At 34.9% G+C, this 21,344-nt stretch overlaps 1 protein-coding gene across 8 annotated transcripts in view; it reads left to right on the top strand.

Annotated features, from left to right (window-relative positions):
• Positions 1–21,344, top strand: part of Dmd (dystrophin) — a 2,092,376-nt gene that overhangs the window by 746,578 nt on the left and 1,324,454 nt on the right. For all 8 annotated transcript variants that reach the window (XM_059250112.1, XM_059250109.1, XM_059250111.1 and 5 more), the window contains 4 exons: positions 13,213–13,358; positions 15,716–15,928; positions 18,560–18,673; positions 19,805–19,960. In XM_059250112.1, coding sequence (XP_059106095.1) covers positions 13,213–13,358; positions 15,716–15,928; positions 18,560–18,673; positions 19,805–19,960 — 629 coding nt within the window. The remainder of the gene's footprint in view (positions 1–13,212; positions 13,359–15,715; positions 15,929–18,559; positions 18,674–19,804; positions 19,961–21,344) is intronic.

Raw genomic sequence — 21,344 nt, forward strand, 5'->3', positions numbered from 1 at the left:
GTTCACGTTTTTTCTATTTTATTGATATCAGCCCTGAGTTTGATTATTTCTTCCTGTATGCTCCACCTGGGTGAATTTGCTTCTTTTTGTTCTAGAGCTTTCTTTTGGGGGTGGTTTGAGTGAACTTTATTCATGGTATTCAAGAGAGTAGGGTTCTCTAAGCCCCTCCTGTTGTTCTGGGTATCTAGGATGGAAACTATGAGGGAGATGCTCAGTGTCTGGGGCTGAGATGGGACAAGAACTGCTCAGCAGCCGAAGGTCTCTTTCTTGCAGTTTTTGCTGGGGTGGGTATTCCAGGGCGGGCTTCTTACTCCTCGGAGGCCATGTAGGCCATGAAGTCCACCACCCTGTTGCTGTAGCAGGATTCATTGTCGTACCAGGAAATGAGCTTCACAGAGTTGTCATTGAGAGCAATGCCAGCCCCAGCATCGAAGGTGAAAGAGTGGGGGTCACTGTTAAAGTTGCAGGAGACACCCTGGTCCTTAGTGTAGTCCAGGATGCCCTGTAGCAGGCCCTCCAACGCCTGCTTCACCACCTTCTTGATGTCATCACACTTGGCAGGTTTCTGCAGATGGCATGTCAGATCCACAACAGACACACTGGGGGTAGGAACACGGAAGGCCATGCCCATGAGCTTTCCGTTCAGCTCTGGGATGACCTTGCCCACAGCCTTGGCAGCACTGATGGATGCAGGGATGATGTTCTGGGCAGCCCCACGGCCATCACGCCACAGCTTCCCAGAGCGGCTTTTCACAGTCTTCTGGGTGGCAGTGATGGCGTGGATTGTGCTCATGAGTCCTTCCACAACGCCAAAGTTGTCATGGATGACCTTGGCCAAGGGGGCTAAGCAGTTGGTGGTACAGGAAGCATTGCTGACAATCTTGAGTGAATTTCGTACTTCTCATGGTTCACACCCATCACAAACTTGGGGCATCAGCAGAAGGGGCAGAGATGATGACCCTTTTGGCCTCACCCTTCAACTGGGCACCAACTTTCTCCATGGTGGTGGAGACACCAGTAGACTCCACAATATACTCAGCACCAGCCTCACCCCTCTTGATGTTGGCGAGATCTCTATCCTGAAGATGGTGATGGTCTTCCCCTTGATGACAAACTTTCCATTCTCAGCCTTGACTGTTCCATTGAACTTGCCATGGGTAGAGTCATACTGGAACGTGTAGACCATGTAGTTGAGGTCAACGAAGGGATCGTTGATGACAACAATTTTAACTTTGCCAGACTGGAAGCCAGCCCTGATAACCAGGTGTCCAATTCGGCCAAATCCGTCACTCCGACCATCCTGTCTCAGGAACGAGACTGGCACTGCATGAAAAGATGCAGCTGTCTCTGGAACAGGGAGGAGCAGAGAATTCTAGAACTTTCAAGTGTGCTATTAAGCCGCCAGTGTGAGATTTCTCCAAATATTTTATGAAGAAAAAATGCTATAAAATTTCCTCTTAGCACTGCTTTCATTGTATCCCACAAATTGAGTATGGTGTACACTTATTTTTATTGAACTCTTGGAAGTCTTTAATCTCCTTATTTCTGCCTTGATACAATAGTCAATCAATAGAGAGTTGTTCAGTTCCCTTGAGTTTTTAAGCTTTTTGTTGTTTCTCTTGTTGAAATCTAGCTTGGATCTATGGTGCTCTAATAGGATGCAGGGGGTTATTTCAATTTTCTTTTATCTGTAGAGACTTACTTAGTGACCAAGTATGTGGTCAATATTGGAGAATGTTCAATGAGGTGCTGAGAAGAAAGTTTATTCTCTTATGTTTGAGTGGAATGTTCTATAGATATCTGTTAGGTCCATTTGGGTCATAATGTTTGTGTGCTCCAGTATTTCTGTTTAGTTTTTGTCTCAATGATTTGTCCATTGGTGAGAGCAAGGTATTGTAGTCTCTCAATATCAATTTGTGATGGTCAATTTGTGATTTAAGCTGTTATCGTGTTTCCTTTACAAACATGAATGCCCTTTTTTGGGGGGCATAGATGTTGAGAACTGAGACATACTCTTGGTGGATTTTTCCTTTGGTGAGTATGAAGTGTCCTTCCCCATTTCTTTTGATTAATTTTTGTTTGACGTTTATTTTGTTACATATTAGAATAGCTAAACCGGCTTGCTTCTCCTGGCCATTTGCTTGAAAATTCTTTTTCCATCCTTTTACTCTGAGATAATATCTATCTTTGGTATGGAGGTATGTTTCTTATTTGCAGCAGAAGGATGGATGCTGCTTTCATGTCCATTCTGTTTGTCTGTGTCTTTTTATTGGTTAATTGAGTTCATTGATATTGAGATACACCAATGACCCATGATTGTTCATTCATGTTATTTCCTTGTCATTGTTAGTGACGGTAGTGTGCTTTATGTGTTTGTGTGTGTGTGTGTGTGTGTGTTTGTGTGTGTGTGTGTGTGTGTGTGTGTGTGTGTGTGTGTTGTTTATGTTCCCTTTGTTAAGTTTTGCTGGTATGAGATTTTTCATTTCCTGTGTTTTCATGAATATGGTTAGATTTTTCCTTCTAGTATCTTCTGTAGGGCTGGATTGGTGGATAATTATTTAAATTTGACTGTATTATAGAATATCTTATTATCTCCATCTTTTGTGATTAAAATTTTTCTGGGTATAGTAGTCTGGTCTGGCATCTGTGGTCACATATAGTCTTCAGCACATCTATCCAGGCCCTTCAGGCTTTTACAGTCTACAATGAGAAGTTGCTTGTAATTTTAATAGGTCTGCCTTTATATGTTATTTGGCCGTTTTCTCTTGCCACTTTTAATATTTTTTCTTTCTTCTGTGTGTTTAGTGTTTTGATTATTATGTGGCAAGGAGTCTTTCTTTTCTGTTCCTCTCTACTTGGTCTTCTGTAACCTTCTTGTACCTTATAGACATGCCCTTCTTTAGATTAGGATGTTTTTTTCCTATGATTTTGTTAAAAAATATTTTCTGGGCCTTTGAGCTGGGATTTTTCTCCTTCTTCTATTCCTATTATTATTAGGTTTGATCTTTTCATATTGTTCCAGATTTTCTTTATATTTTGTGCCAGGAATTTTTTTAGATTTAACATTTTCTTTGACCAATATATCTATTTATTCTATCATGGCTTCAACACCTGAGATTCTGTCTTCCATCTCTTGTATTCTGTTGTTGATTCTTGTGTCTGTAATTCCCGTTCACTTATCTACATTTTCCATTCCCACAATTCCACTCAGTTTGTGTTTTCTTTATTGTTTCTATTTCCGTTTTCTAGGTCTTGACCAGTTTTATTTGTTTCTTTCTACTGTTTGTTATTTCTTGGCTTTGTTGACATTATTTAAGGGATTAGTTGATTTCCTCCAATTTTTTATTGCTTTTTCCTCAATTTCTTTAAGGGATTTATTGATTTCCTCTTTAAGGACTTTATCATCTTCATAAAGTTGGTTTTAAGGTTGGTTTCTTGTGCTTCAGCTGTGTTGGAATATTCAGGGCTTGCTATAGTGGGGGTGGCTGGGCTCTTCTATTGACATAGTGCCCTGGCTATTGTTGTTTTTGTTCTCACGCTCAAGTTTAGGTGTCTGGATTTGGAGTGATTATAGGTTTCTGTACTGATTTCTGGGTTTGTCTTTGTTGGATGCTTGTTTTCTTCCTTAGTTTCTGTTTCCTGTCTGGTCTTCTATCTGCCATAGCCTGTGATTAAAAAGAGGATTTCTACCCCAGCTGGGTGCTGGACTTCTGATGGCCTGGCTGGCCTCTGGTCCAGCAGAGGGGGTTGCTGCCCAAGTTTGGGGCTGTATTGTCTGTGATCTGGCTGGGGATCTTCTGTGTTTCAGGATACTAGCCTGGCTTCTGTTGGGATAAAAGGCTTCTCCCTGGTTTTCAGGGAGCTGACCTAGTCTTTGGGTTTCAAGATGCTGGTCTGTCCTCTTATGAGAGAGAAGGCTTTCTCCAGAGGTGTGGGCACAAATATAGTAATGAGAAAGGGTAGGGCAGTTGGAGTTATGCTGGCCTAATGTGGGTGAGATGGGGGACAATTTTACTTAGAGTTCAGGGTGCTGGTGAAGTAGGAGGCTTCTTCCAGAGGTATGATCAAGGGTAAGGTGACAAGGAGAGAAGCGACAGGTGGGGTTATGTTGGGCAGGCATGGGCAGGGAGAAAGGGTGGTCTTACCTGGGTTTCAGGATGTTGGCTTGGCCTCTGGTGGGTTAGCAGTCTTCAGCGTGAAGTTGGGCTGGGATATGGTGACAAGAAGAAGAGGGGAAGTTGGGGTTCTGCTGGGTGGCTGCAGGCAGGGCTTGGGTTGTGTGATGGTGGCTTACCTCATTCAGGGAGCTGGCCTGGCTTCCGATGGGGTAGAAGGCTTCCACCAGAGATGTGAGCCAGGATATAATGACTGAATCAAATGTGAAATATACTGTAATAGAAAAACATATGAAATTAAATCACATTGCAAACAATTTTGTTAATTTCTGGTGTTTAAGTGTTTACAATTCCCCCTACAATGACATAATCACCTACAATCACAAATGAATCATTGGCCATTGATTCGTTTACTAATAAAGAGATATAAAATCATGGTGTGTGCCACAGAAATGTTCAGCCATAAGTACTAGATAAGCAATGAAGATCAGTATTTATGTCCTTGTTAAACTTTGAAAATTAGATCATTGAAAATAAATCTGAATAATACTATCAAAGGTTATAATAATCTAGGAGTTAGGAAATATGGCATTTGAGAGATGCCTTTGGACATAACCTTACCCTTGATATAAACAAGTGACTTCTGTGCACTAAATTAGAGACAGAGTTTTAAGAAGAACAGAATCTAGGAAATCTGCACAAAGGTTAAGAAGAGGTTTGGCTTGTCTAGGAGATAGAAAAGAAACAAACAGGACTGGAATCTAGCATATCACAAAATGGTGAAGGCAAGATTAGTATAGCATTTGCAATGATCATAAGTACATGGTAAAATATTTAGTGTAGTTGAAATGTTTAAAAGAATTTCCATTAAGTGAATTTAGTAATCATATTAATATTTCTGAAAAATAAGACTCCTGCTGATATTTAAAATAATAAATGGAATATGAGTTCAGAGAAAGAGGAAGGAAGGTCAAAATATTAGCCATTTCAAGTGAGATCCCATTGGACTAGGCTTATGACAGGGATAACAGTGAAGATTAGATAGAGCCTTTGAAGAAGTGATGTTGGAGATACAGGATCATTAACAGTACAGGGAATGACAATTCACTTTTCCAGAGATAGCAGAATAAATTTTTATGATAGCTACTAAACTCTCTCTATGGCCATATACTCAATGCTATTGGCTTGTTCCTAACATTTCCATATTATGACACTGAATTAGAAATCTAAATAAGAATGAAGTATGGTGAATTCTTCCAGCTCCAAATTAGAAGATTTATCTAATTTACTTTCTAAAAGTTTCATTATTTTACTTTAATGTATCTTGATAAAAGACTTTTTCCTTTTGTTCTTTCTTTTCTTCCAATCAACTTACCTAGCCACCTACTATGATCTATAAATATATAGATGTTAAAATGTTAACTTAGCATTAGGTAATGCATGTCATGTTAAAATTTAATTAAATAGTTACAATATGCCATTCTCACTTTAACTTATTGCTTTGAGTTGTTCCATATTATATCAAATGTGAAAATTTGTACTTCTCCTTTATCAAATGCACTAATTCTTTGCTTCTAAATGTATTATTGGTGAAATTATTAAGGCCACTCCACGTAGTTAAAAGGGAGATTTATTTAGTGGTATAACTTACAAATGAAGGGATAGGTAGGTTGCAGGTTCTGGGAAAGATGAAGTGCAGTCCGGCAGTGTTCTCTGGAGAACTCTCCTCAGTCTACCTCTAGCGTCCAGGGTCCAGGAAACAAGAGAAAGCGGCGCATTGGGATCTTGGGTCTTCAGGACCCTCTCTTGGCCCTGCCTTGTAGGCGTGATAGTTACCGAAGCCTCAATGGGGGTTGGAACTTCCAGACCAAAGCTGGAATGGCTACCCATTACATCTCCCCCTTTTTGTCTAAATAAGAAGGTTCTATAAAACCATCATAAATATATATATATACTGTACAGGTTAATATTTCAAACCTGTATATAATATCTAACTCGATCAGTATAATTTACAAATCTATCACCTTTTTGGCAAAACATATATTTTTTTTCTGATTATCAATTTATTTGATATTAATTTTATTTTAAATATACAAATTTATGTGGTACATTGTGAGAATTTAATAATTCAGCACACATATTTGATATACAATGATCAAACTGGAACCAAGCCTGGAGAGTGAGAAATAGGTATAATTTAATATTCCTACACAGTGAAACTAATGTCAAGTTTGTCTTTAACATGCTGTCTTAGTTAGGGTTTCGGTTGCTGTGAAGAGACACTATGACCACAGCAACTCATATACAGGAAGAACAATTATTTGGGGTGGCTTGAATTTCCAACCTGGTGGCATGCAGGCAAACATGGTGTGGGAGAAGGAGTTGAGAGTGCTACATCTTGACACACAGACAACAGGAAGTGGTCTTTAACACTGGGTTTGGCTTGAGGAGATATAAGACCTCAAAGCCTCTCCACACAGTGACGCACTTCCTCCAACAAGGTCCTACATACTTCAACAAAGCCACACCTCCTAATAGTGCTACCTCCTATGAGCTTATAGCAGCCATTTTCTTTCAAACCAACATATTCGACTCACTGCCCCCATAAACTTGTAGCCATATCATAATGCAAAATACATTTAGTCCGCCTTCAAAAGTTCGCACAGTCTATTACAGTCTTAACAATGTTTAAAATCCAAAATTCCAAGCCTCTTCTGAGATCCATACAATCTCTTGACTGTAACACCCTATAAAATTAAAAAAACAGATCACATACTTCCAACATATAATGGCACCATACCAAAATGTAGGAAACGGAGCATAGTGAGGAAATACTGGAGCAAAGCAATATCGAAAATCAGCTGGACAAACTCCAAAGTCTGCATCTCCATTTCTGATGTCAAAGCATTCTTCTGATCTCCAACTCCTTTCAGCTTTGTTGTCTGAAACACACTTCATTCTCTTAGGCTGGTTCCACTGCCTGGTAGCAGCTCTCCTCAGCAGGTATCCCATGGCTCTGGTGTCTCCAATATCTTGGGGTCTCCAAGGCAATACAGGGTTCAATTTCACAGCTCACACAATGAACTCTCGAGGCTTCTTTTCAGGGTTACCCCTGATACATGCCTAGCACCAGCAGCCTTCCATAGATACTGAGGAAGGTTCCATAATGCCTTTCTTCTGTCCTTGACTCTAAATCCAGAACCACATGGGTGAATCTGCCAAGTTCTGCTGCTTGCTATTGCTGGAACATGTCCCCCTTGTTCAATTACATTTTCTCCAGCTTTCTGGTTTTGATGGTTTCCTTCACTGCCTAAGTTTTGCCATTCTGGAACTTACTCTATAAACCAGGCTTCCCTCAAACTCAAAGATGCACCAGTCTCTTCCTTCTGAGTGCTTGGATTAAAGCCATACAACACCACATTCAGCTCTAAACTGTTCTTTAATTGCTTTTTATAAGTTGGAAACTTCACTTGGTGATATCTTGCTCTGAGATCACAACTCCATTTCTTCAATTTCTTAATCTGTTTATCTTCTTGAGCACAGGACTTAGCTCTATTCTACTTCCTGGTGTTCCTTTTCTCTTCATATTGTACATTTTGTATTTTTTTTTTGCTCAACTTGTTCCTTTTCATTGTAAATTTTTATTGGTATTACCACTGATAACCACATGGCAGAGTCTATATTAGGATGTTTTGAGACTTCCTCTGCCATTGGAATTAATCCAAAACTCTTTACTTTGGCCTCAGCAGACTTTTCAGACAAGAGCAAAAAAGCAGTCACATTCTTCACCCAAATATCACACACCAGGTTCTAGGTCACATACTAACATTCTTTTCATCTGAAAACTCTTGATCCAGGCACCTACAGTTGAAATCACTCAGCACCACTGATTTCCATGTTCCTAGGAGGATGGCCCATTAGGCAGCACTTGAAGTGTTCAACTGCTTTTGTAACCCACAGTACCAAGATCCATATTCCTTCAAACAAAAGCATGATCAGGCCTATCACAATACCCCAGGCCCAGGTACCAACTTCTTTTCTATTTAGGGTATCGATGGCTATGAGGAGACACCATGACCACAGAAACTCTTATAATGAAAACATTCAAATAGGTGGCTTACAGTTTCAGAGGTTTAACTCAGTGTTCTACATGGTGGGACATGGCAGCACATGGTGGCATGAAGGCAGACATGGTGCTGGGGAAGGAGCTGAGAATAGAGAAGAATTGATCCTTAAGGTGAGAGTTAGTGAACTGAGACAATGGGTGTGGTTTGAACATATATGAGACCTCAAAACCTGCCTTTACAGTGACATACTTCCTCCAACAAGACCATAACTACTCCAACAAGGTCATACCTCCTAATAATGCCACTACCTATGAGCTTATGGGAATCAATTATGTTCGAATAAGCACACATACCCTAAATATTTTACCAAAGTTTGTATAATAGTTCTATATAATAGTTTATTTTTACCTCAATTACAAAATGTATATCTCAGTAACAACTGAGAAGAATTATCTGATACTCAGTGTTGTTTAAATGGACTCATAAATACAGAACATGTTCATCTAATTTGGTATCACTTCCTTTGTTTCTACCTATTACATTTTTTTTATTCTGATTATATTCTAGAATGAGGTAGAAATGAACCATTAATGCAATCTCTATATGATTCAGCCTAAACACGCTTGTGCATTTCTTTTTTCATGTGCTGGAATTTATATATGTCTGTGCATACATATTTCTGTATATTTGTAAATGTATACAAACTATATTGGTGTTTGGATAGGAATCTGCTTCTGACAATTTTAATAAAGGAACATAAATTTACTTATTCTACTAGACACAACCATTTCTCAGGATTATTCCATTTATTATATTCCTTGTGGAACAAAGGTTTCTGTTAATATATATGGCTTGATATTCGTTCTTTCACCTCTTTTTAGTCTGTTCACATAATTGTCTACAGGGAAGCCTCTTGATTACTACCTGTTCACTTGATGTGCTATTCAATTTGTGTTGATGCACCACATATTATTCTATCATGGAGAGGCTCTAATATACAAAACGGTTTTGTCTAGTAAAAACATAATTCTTATTAATTAAGTACTAAATAAAATATAAAAATTTTCTTCTCTTGCCTTCTCATAAAACCCCTCTTCTCCTCAACCATCATACTCTTGAGATCATGTCTATCCCTCTACCCCACCCCTACCCCATGCACCATTCCCTATTCTCTCCTCAACCATCATACTCTTAAGATCACTTGTCTGTCCCTCTTCCCTCCTCCCACCACCATTCCCTGTTCTTGCCACTAAGATGACATTTACTCCACATTCTTTTTCAAATTGGCTGTTTCCATTAGTCTGGCAGAGTGAGTACCTCAGAGGGCATTGAGGATAAGAGAAGTAGATATTAGAATATTTTTCTTATTCTCTATATACCAATGTATATTTCAGTCAGAGGATATGATAACTCCTTCAATTGTGGAACCCATATAGAAAATGCCCTTCTTGGGGGCTCAGTCTCCCATCAGGGAAGTACTTTGTGAACTCAACTCCTGAGAGATTACCCCAGTTATTGGATACTTTAAAAATGTGTTTATTAGTTCATTGAGAATTTCATACTATGTTTTGACCAAATTAGTATTCTTTCCTAACTCCTCTCAGATCTACTCCATACCATACTCACTTAACCTTGTTCCCTCTTCTCTCTCTCTCACTCACTCACACACTCTCTATCTCTCTCTCTATTTATGACCCATTTAGTCCAATTTGTGCTACCCATTTGTTTGTGTGGCCTTTTACTGGAAAATGGTTGATTTATCAAGGGCTAGACTCTGAAAGAAAATTCTCTCTCTGTCTCCCAGTTTCTATCAATTGATAATAGCTCCTCACATAAAGGTGGGATTTATGTATAACTTCCTCTCTCCATATTAGAATTTGTTCTGTCACATGATGTGATAACTACTATAAGTTCATAAGTGAAATTGCCCTGTTCATGTAATTCACCAAGTGTTACCCTTGCATTCCAACTCTTGTTTTCTCTTGTTACAGACCTATATGCCACATAACATCTTCTGGGTAGGACTTGGATTATTCTAACAACTTCTTTAACAATTCTGTCCATTTATTTACTATATAATATGAAATTATTTTCTCCAATCTTCACTCCTTCTCTTTCCTATAACTGCCTTTGCTATTCTCAATATCCCCTTATTTCTTTTGATGCTCATTCCAGTAGCTATTATTTCCAGTAATTATTGGTTTGAAGATTGGATTCAGCAATTAAAATTTAAACCTCAAGTGAAAGCTAAGTTTTCACTTCTTGCATTTCTGGTGCTTCAAGTATTTGTAGAATAATTGCAAAATTAAGAAATTACAAGTAAATGGCATAATTTATTTCTCCCAAACATATTGTCATCCATATTTCTGTAAATGATGTCTAAACTTCTAAAAGCTTAAGTGATTTAATGAAATTAGGATATAGACAGCTGAGTCCACATCTAAGTTTTATTGAAATGAAGAATACAATTTCCTAATTGTTCCACTCAACAGCAAATGTATATAAAAACAAGAAGAAGCAGTCTTTTTACGTCATAAAATTTTGTCAGTGTCTTACTAGTAAAAACGATTTCCAACACCTATACTGATTCACTTTACACTTAATTCTCTATCCTGATCTATGTGCATTATAATGATATGATTTAAATGATTGCCAAACTTCTAGCATGCTTCTAATACATATTTTCTCCAAACCACTGCCACAGGAGGAACAAAAACTGTTTTCTAAAATGCATATACTCACATTCAATCATTCTGTATGAAACCTATGATCCATCCAACATATAATCTCTCATCTACTATTATGCCGTCTGAGATCTTTACTACATTATAATGCCTCCATTCACCATCACCATTTACAAGACCCCTCTGATTTTGTTTATGAATATTTATGTAATACCCAAATAAATGTATCTGATTAATTGTGAAAGAAACACATTGTTTATATAAATTTGAACACTCAGTCTTGGGCATGGACCTTAATGGTAAAGAGCATTGGCTTAGTGGTCAAAAGCAGACAATATTCCTGGAGATGACCTGAAATCAGTTTCCAGTGCCCATGTTGGGCAGCATACAATTGCCGATAACTCCAGCTACAGAGAATATGATGACCTATTCTGGTACCCACAGGCAGATGTTGCATAGACTTACATACACAGACACACATACATACATACATACATACACACACACACACACAGGGGAAAGAGAAAGTGAGACAGAGAGATAGATAGAGATAGAGATAGATAGATAGATAGATAGATAGATAGATAGATAGATAGATAGATAGATAGATGGATGAGAGAGAGAGAGAGAGAGAGAGAGAGAGAGAGAGAGAGAGAGAGAGACTAAAATAGTTAAAACAAAAAAATACTACAAAATTACTGAGGTTTAAAGAAAAAACTGGAAATGCAAAGAGTAAGTGAAATCTCAAAATAAATGTGGGCATGAACTCTTAAGCAAGTATATACTTATTGAATGCTGTTCTCCATTTCCAGTATTTCAGTATGAACTTTTAAAAATCATACTCTATCTTAAGAGGTTATTCCATTTTTTTGTATCTGTTGAGATTTGCTTTGTGACAGAGTATGTGGTCGATTTTAGAGAAGGTTCCATGGGGTGCTGAAAAGAAAGTATATTCTTTTGTGTTAGGGTGGAATGTTCTGTAGATGTCTATTAAGTCCATTTGAGTCACAACGTCTGTTAGTTCCTTTATCTCTCTGTTAAGTTTCTGTTTGGAAAACCTGTCCATTGGTAAGAGTGGGATGTTGAAGTCTCCTACTATTAGTGTGTGGAGTTTGATATGTTATATTTTTGGATGCATTTATATTAGATTATATTAGATTGTCCTACTGTTCATTTTGTTATTTTCTCATATTTTATTCTATATGTTTAACTCTGACCTATCATTGCATTTTACTTTTATTGTGCCATTTGATTTGCTATGAAATCTATCCACTTAATTATTTCAAAGTATTGTACTTCATTCTGCTTTAATGTGTTTTATTATGCCTAAAATACATTACACCATTATATTTTGAGGCAGTATCTCATGTAGTCCAGGCTTCCTCAAACTTTGTAATGTAGATGAAACTAGCCTAGTACTCTCATTTCCCTTGCCACCACTTTGTAATTGCCAGTATTACAGGTATGTATCACCATGTCCAATTTATTATACTATTTTACGGTTTCTAATTCTTAGCTAATTTCTCAATAAGCAGTCAGGATAAGTATAGGGATCACATATGTAAATGCTTACCAACAGATGTGTACATAGAGAGACACTATAAAAGTAATAGATGCCTTTAAGTTGTTGTTTTGGTTGTAACCCTAGATGGTTTTGTTTGAAATACTGGATTTGAACCTTAGTAAAAAATTAGTTGGCTATCTTTTACAGTCTGAATTGTATTAATTATAAATGGCTTTAATAATATCTAAGTAACTAGTTTATTATTATTCAGTGTGATTTCTATTCCTGATGCATATTAATCATATATAAACTGATTTATCTTAGTAAAATCAGTGATGTTTTCTTTTAATATCAAGGTTTTTGGTTAATAGTATTATTCTTTCAAAAACAATCACAAAAGAAAGGTTGTTTTCAATGTGTGATATACTTTCTCCAAATAGAATCTATATGACGTTGGGAAAAATACTCAGCCTCTGTCTCTATCTCCAAATCTTACAAATGAATAAATTAACTCAGAGTTTGGTTGAGTTGAATTTTAAAATTTTGAAATTTCAAAATTTGAAATTGAAAAATTTGAAAATAAAATGGTGGATTTTAAAATTCAACATATCTCATAAAGTGTTTTTAACATACCAGACATATATTAGGTAAGAAAGTGGCTCCATTATCACAACCAGAATCCATTATATTTCAGGCACAGACATTATTAATAGTTAATATAATTGTATTTGTTGACAAATAAGGAAAATATGACAGGATTTAAATTGATTGATTTAGACTTTTCTTTCCAGGGTTTAAATTTATTTACTTATTATTCTTTTTCTTTGTTCCCTTTGATAAAGTTTTTGACACTTTACCACCAATGCGCTATCAGGAGACAATGAGTACCATCCGGACGTGGATACAGCAGTCAGAAAACAAACTCTCAATACCTCATCTTAGTGTCACTGAATATGAAATAATGGAGCAGAGACTCGGAAAATTACAGGTCTGCGGACATTTGAATATCATAAGCAACAAAGAACATGTCTTATTTGTCAAAAATTTGCATGATTGTTGCATTAAATTTAAATAAAGATAATTATGGTAGGAATCATAGGTTAGTAATTGAAAAAAAATGAACAGGAGAATTTGAGACTATAATATGACTTTTTCTTATTTCTATATATAAACAACTTCATAAATATCCACATATATATGTATATATATATGGATATCCATATATATATATGTATATATATATATGGATATTTGTGTTTATAGTAAAAGTAGTACCTTTACAATAATTGTGGGATAAAGCGGTAATTTCCTTTTAAGTTTAGTGTGCACTTTAAGATATTAAGTATGAATATTAAAATTACATCCTATTATATTGTCATAATTACGTATTTTATGAATCCTGACATCTTTAAGCATAGGTAAAATCAATGAATTTATATAATTTGTTAGAATTTAATTGTAAGATTATGATGAAATATTTGCTAATGAGTATCTATAACAGCCTAAGTCAGGAAAGTTTAAATACTAATATGAGAAATGCATGTGATGTGAGGACATATAAGGACTAATTTTTTTCTTGATTCTAAAAATGCCATGTTGTATATTCATTCTTCTAAAATCTGAAAATATATATAATATAGTTAGAAATCAAGGTATTATATCTATATTTTAAGAAATAAGTTAATAAAAATACTATTACATTTTTGATATTTCAAGTGCCTTTTGAATGGCTGTATATTAGTTCTTTTTAAAATAATTTGAAAGCAATTTCATTTAAATATTTTCTTATGTATAATCCCTAATTGTAGGCCATTTTCTCTATTATAATATAGAAAAATAGCAGTAGGATTCATCTTTCTACATATTTGGTGTAGTAATTCTGATGTTCACTTGAATGTGTGACTCACAGAACTAATAAACTTCAGAAAAAAAATGAGCCTATAAAAGTAAAGCACTTACAGAGTAAAGAAACTACAAAACAAATGTTTGATTAATGACTAGAAACTGATATTAGAACAGAAAAACAAGTTAGAGATGAGCAGTCATAAGTACCTTTGGGAATGTATAGGGACCCTGTGTCATAAGGGAAAACCAAAACTACTACGTACAAGGAAGTTTTTTCAAGAAATTAGAATGGTGAAATATTTTATAATATCTGGTAAAGAGTCATACGTGTCAGTAAGATACATGAACAACCAATCAAAAAACACCAAAGAAAAGAAAAATAACACAAAGATTTTTTTTTTCTAAATCCAAGGAATAATCTTCAAATGAAAGTCACCAAGGAGATAATAAACATTGAATAATCCTATGACAAATTTTAAATGCAATTCTAAAGGATGAAGTACAGAATGAGACATAATCTTTCCTAGAACATAGTACAAGTCAGAAGTAAAAAAAAAATCCCATTTAATTATGGGAATTTAATTTTTTGAGGAAATCTGTTCAATATTTTATATTAATACATAATTTTCATTCAATTGTACACATTAACATAATTTATGAAAATCTGCATCTTTACAAAAAATTAGAATTATGTTCAATGATACAAATAGATGAATATAAACAGAATTCATAAGTGGAAAGTTAGAAAATAATTATAAAACTTAAGTTAATTTATATTAGTACTCAGCTATCTTGATAGCACATTCAAGTTTTATCACACATATAAATACAATTTTTTTTTTTTTGGTTTTTCGAGACAGGGTTTCTCTGTGTAGCTTTGCGCCTTTCCTGGAACTCACTCTGTAGACCAGGCTGGCCTCGAACTCACAGAGATCTGCCTGCCTCTGCCTCCAAAGTGCTGGGATTAAATGCATGCGCCACCACCACCTGGCTATAAATACAATTTAATGATAATTTTAAGAAGGTTGAAGATTTGCTTTTTTAGGTTTCATTATAGGTGAATTAAAATGCATTACTTATATAATAAACATAATTTTTTTTTTTTTTTTTTGGTTTTTCGAGACAGGGTTTCTCTGTGTAGCTTTGCGCCTTTCCTGGAACTCGCTTTGGAGACCAGGCTGGCCTCGAACTCACAGAGATCCGCCTGGCTCTGCCTCCCGAGTGCTGGGATTAAAGGCGTGCGCCACCACCGCCCGGCAAACATAATTATTAATATGTAGACATTCAGTAAAATTTGGGTATACTAAATTTCTGGCTAAATAAAATATGATTTGGAACATATTATACATTATTTGTAAGAATATATGTAGCCTATTTTATCAGACATTCTACTTTATTTAGATCTTTATGTATGCTTTCAATTAAATTCTTCTTGATGTGGGATGAACTCATCAATTATGCATCATTTAGTGTAAATGCGCCTTGCTTTTTAATTTTGAGGCTTTGCAAAGTTCTTTGAAAGAGCAAGAAAGTGGCTTCAACTATCTGAGCACCACTGTGAAGGAGATATCCAAGAAAGCACCTTCAGATATAAGCCAGAAATATCAGTTAGAATTTGAAGAGGTTGATGGACGCTGGAAGAAGCTCTCCACCCAGTTGATGGAACATTGCCAAAAGCTAGAGGAACATATGAATAAACTTCGAAAAATTCAGGTAAGCCTAGGTTTTGGTTTTTATATCCATACTTATTTTCCACATAGCAGAGCATTGTAAAATGTGATGGAAAATAGATATTTGACCCCCACAGTCCATCAAAGACATCAATGCAATTAGAAGATAAATCTTTCACAAATGAGTATAACTATTTTTCCTAAGAAAACAGCAGTGAGTTATTCTTCTTGGATTGTCTATAGAATGTAATCGATTCTTTTCACTAGCACCAGTTATAGTTAAAATTTTTAACATAATAATTTAAAACATGCATATTCCATTAGTTATATTTTCCTTAAGCTGCATATATAATTTACCACACAACATACATATATACACACATATTACATATACATATATTATATGTATAACAGGCATATATTTTCACTACCACATTTCATTTTTGACTTGTGAGTATATGTTTAATTTCTGCTACATTGCCTTCCCTACAATGACTTCTATTAACTTAATATTTTAGTAGTTTTTTTTTTTTTTTTTTTTTTTTTTTTTTGAGACAGGGTTTCTCTGTGTAGCTTTGCACCTTTTCTGGATCTCGCTCTGTAGTCCAGGCGCCACCATTGCCTGGTTTATTTTAGTAGTTCTACTACGCTAATAATAACCTGGACTGAATATAGTAATCCAATAATTACATTTGAGTCTGAGATTCTAAAGTAGTTAATTTTACAGGTTTTGTCTCTCTTAGGTATGCCTCTCTTCTCAATTGTAAAATATAATAATATAAAGTTCAAAAGCATCATAACTTCATTCAAATACATTAGAACAGTATCTTTACTTCAATTCTGGTCCTGCTAGTGAATTGTTCATTCTTATGTTTTCTAACTAAAACACTATCCAGAGTGCCCAGTCAATGTAAGGGTGAGGCTTGCCATGAATCCGGGCTTTAAGAGAAAGTGTATTTGTTTGCTATTTTTAGCTTCTTAAAGCAACACACCATCTTGTATTCATGAGTACATCTTCTACTATCCTAGCATCTTCTGGTGACTATGTCTAGCTCTGAATCTCTATCTATCCTGCTCTCCTTCACTGTACGACCTTTTGTGTTTTATTCATTTACACTTAATAAAACAAGCCCTCTAGCATTCTGTTATGTACATTATGATCTGCCAGATGACAAAGGATTTTGTTCACATATTTAACTTTTTCTTATCTTCAATGTCCCTCTGTCTTGTTGGATATTTTTGATAGGCATAGTTGCTAACATATTAAATATGTATAACTGTGTTAAGCAGTATAACTGGGCAAGAAAGAACTCCCTTAATAAGGAATAAAGCTAATGAAACACTTATCATTATACAGATGACCTCAACTATACATTGAACTAGTGGAACTCAGTATTAAAGAGGCAAAAACGAGATCCTGGAAAAAGTTAGCAAATGCTCTTTTAATTGGAACATGTTCAATATTTCATCCATAATATGTATGCTTTCTAATAAGACATGTGGTTCAGAAATGTACTATGTCATGAATGGTCATGAACGTTCCTTGCATGAGTCATTTCACTTACAGAATGGAATTAAACACAACAACAACAATAGAAAAACATTTGCAAAGGTCTGTTACCAGATTTTTTTTAAAAAATGGATAATATAATTATTTTTCCATCATCCAAACATCGTCATAAAAAGGGAAGAGATCACTGGTATAAATTTAGAAAAAGGATTTGTGTGGAGCAAGAATGAGATGAGCCTAGACTATTATAATTAACTCATCAAGGAGTTCATGGTAAGACCTGAATGAAGATAATGGAGACATGGAGGGTGAAAAATACCCTTGAAAGATACCAGTAAGGTGACAGGGTTGAGGTCCTTAGATTTAGTCAAATGTATTTAAAACTGTAGCTACTAACCATATTTTCATCATATTGAAAGGGAAACTTTATGTGAGGAATATATTCTCAATAGAACTTTCAGAAAGGAAAAAAGTATAACTATACATTATGGTTGAATTATATGTACTCAAGTCACAGATTTCCATTTGAAAAGTCACTAAATGAAGTACGTAAATAAAAGTACAAGGGTAGAAAAGGTGGGAGCTGCTTTTCAATTTACAAATGACAAAAGATATCATTGCCTTATTGTTATTCCTAACTGGTCAGACAAAGGAGAAATTAAAAACTTTGTTTTTAAAGGTAACAAAATCTTCCCTAAAAATCCTCAACTGAAGGAACTGTTTAAACTGTCAACTGCAGAGAACAATTTGTGCAAGTTCAGGTTTAAGGACGCTATAAAGACACCATTACGTTGAGTTTATTGTTCATCGTTTGTTTTATGTACACTAAGGGCACATTATTAGTATTATCATTCGTTGTTTTGTAACTTAAAATTTCTCAAGAGGGAACATGATTTAATGTTCTCTAGATGAACATCATAAAACCACATTTGGTAGTATTTTTTTTTTTTACTTTTAACAATAACAGACTCCACACACCAATGCTCATACTATAGACCATAAAATGCTGTCTTAGAAATATATTCTTTTCAAGAATAGCTACAATAAGACATCCCTCAAACATGGAAATTTTTTTCCAGCTTATGTTCAGACATATCATCATAATCAACTGTGTTGAGAACAATCAGCACTTAGTAATACCTTAAAATTGTTTTTTAATTCCAGAATCACATAAAAACCTTGAAGAAATGGATGGCTGAAGTTGATGTTTTCCTGAAAGAGGAATGGCCTGCCTTGGGGGATTCTGAAATTCTAAAAAAGCAGCTGAAGCAATGCAGAGTAAGATTTTTATTGGATGCTTTTCAAATGATATCTTTTATATGGATAATACTGTTTAGTTAGCTTAGTCACTTGCTGATGGGACAGTTCCCAATATCTGAATACATTTTGGATGTACTAGCACCTAGTGCATAAAGGTCTTGGATATTGCTAAACATTCTTCAAGGCCCTCAGAAAAAATGTTTAAGCATCCGAAATATCACTAGCGCCAATATTTCCTATTATTTGGGCCTCACTTAATAAATCTTAACACAAAATTCCATATAATTTAAAGAAAACGTTAAGGTCCTTATTAGCTCTTACCATAGGTTATTATTCATATTGGATTGCATTTCAATGGACTATATAATAGTGTGTGTGTGTGTGTGTGTGTGTGTGTGTGTGTTTGTGTGTGTGTGTGTTTTGTACACATTGCAGGAGTGCCAGAGGCTAATATCAAGTGTCTTCTTCTCTTGCTTTCCATGATATTTTTTAAGACAGTCTCTCAATGAAACTGTAGCTCATCAGTTGTCTAATTTTCCTAACTAGCAAGCACTGGGTATACATTTTTCTTTGCAAGCAGTAGAATAAGTACACACATCACTGTGGCAAGGTTTTTACATGTGTGGGTATATATGAATTTAAGTCATCTTTTCATATCAAACACTTTGTCCACTGACCCATCTTCTAAGCCCAAAAATATATATTTCTGAAATGTTATTCATCAGACCATTGTCTTGCAACACAGAGAAAGTAATCATTCTCTTTAAATAACTTGCTTTTCAAGTAAAAGCTAAAAAACAATCATGTCATCATATTATGAACAACTATTAGAGTATTCTGTTTTTCAAAACCAAAATTACTTTGAATCTATTCATATATGAAGTGCATCAATTTGACTCATTTTCTAGCAAGAAACAGCAAATTTATTTGAAAGTCATCTTGAGAAAAGTATCATATATATAGATAATTCCCTGCATCATTTATGGTAAAAACAGCCACTAAATATTTTAAGGACTTTATGTAGATAGATTTATATTTTGTTACTCCTTTAATAGTCAAAATTCATGTAGGATATGGTGATACATATATGATCATAAAATTTATGGTGATACTTTTTCAGTCATGTTAAACAAAATGTTGTTTTCTTAGCTTTTAGTCAGTGATATTCAGACAATACAGCCCAGTCTAAACAGTGTCAATGAAGGTGGGCAGAAGATAAAGAGTGAAGCTGAACAAGAGTTTGCATCCAGACTTGAAACAGAACTCAGAGAACTTAACACACAGTGGGATCACATGTGCCGCCAGGTATGAGCAGTTTAGTTCACTGTGGCTAATTTAGTAGCTTCTGATGGTCAGCCTTCATCATTATCTTCATTTAAAACTTTCTTCCTGTCTATGTTGACTGTCAAAATCACTCTTATTTCAAACAAATTCACCTGTTTCTGTCATACATGACTACTTTTTAGTCAATATTTTCAGTAATACCTAATTGCCATACTGAAAAGTAAAATAAAATTTCTAAAAATGCATCAATTTTATTAATTGACTTAATGAGGATAGAATGTATATTTACATTTACTAGGTATGGAAATAAACTCTATATTCATATCCAAGCTTGCCAATGAATACAGCATTTTTGTAGATATTTATTTCTAATTTCAGCATTAAATTGTGGAAAATAAAACACATTTATAAGCAGTGTGTATCAAATAGTTTGCGCGCAAAACACGACGTTTTGAACTAAAACAATGATTGCTTTTCAGTTTAGTAAATTTGAAAGTTAAAGACAAGTTTAATTTATGTATTATAGAGGCAATTAGTCTTTGGTTATTTTTAAGTAACCTTCTAAGTTGAAAAGAAATAATGCCAAAAGGTAAAAGCTAAGTTTGAGAAAGGAAAGAATTTATAATAGAAAGTCAAAGCAAATATGTGCAGTTAATACAATCATTGACAAATGCTTAACTGTTCTGTTAACTCACAGATGAGATATCCCTGGGTCAGCTAACTTGTGTTCATTGATAGAAGAGTTGCCCAGAGTAAAAGAAAAAAAAAAAAACTTAAATGGTGGATTATATCTCTGAAAATTTCCCACAAGGCCTGGATGAAATGTATTAGTTTTAGTAAGAACCTAAACAGAGGACTAGAAAGAATACAAACATTTTACTGAGAAAAAAAGTGGAGTGAGCAGCTCAATGCTACTCAAACAAATTTTCATATTTTATAGAACCATATTTTTATAACTTTTCAATTCTTCAAGTTTTCTTGCTTAAGACCTACTATCTTCTATAATGTGTATTAAGAACTCCCTATTAATTAATGTTTTGAATTTACTGACATGTTACTTAACAAAAGCTAGCCAGGGAGCCTAACCATATTCCAATCCTGGTATTGAATGATAAAAATTTTTAAATCCTTTTCTTTCTTGAGATATCACATTCTACATACACTTTCTATTGCCAAATAATCTAGGTTTCAAAAGGGTGGGATGTGTTGGTTCCACTTCACTGTTCCAGGGGAAACATAGAAATGAAATATTTTCTGTCCTTTATAGAAATATTTGCACATTAGAATGAAGACATGATGTTTTCTCTTATGTCAAAGGATAATTTGTTATAAAAGTTTGAATGCCTGTAGTAGTTGAAGATAATTAACAATCCCTAAATCTAACTTTTAATATTATAAAATGATA

Source organism: Peromyscus eremicus, chromosome X (genome assembly GCF_949786415.1).
Source record: "Peromyscus eremicus chromosome X, PerEre_H2_v1, whole genome shotgun sequence".
NCBI lineage: Eukaryota > Metazoa > Chordata > Mammalia > Rodentia > Cricetidae > Peromyscus > Peromyscus eremicus.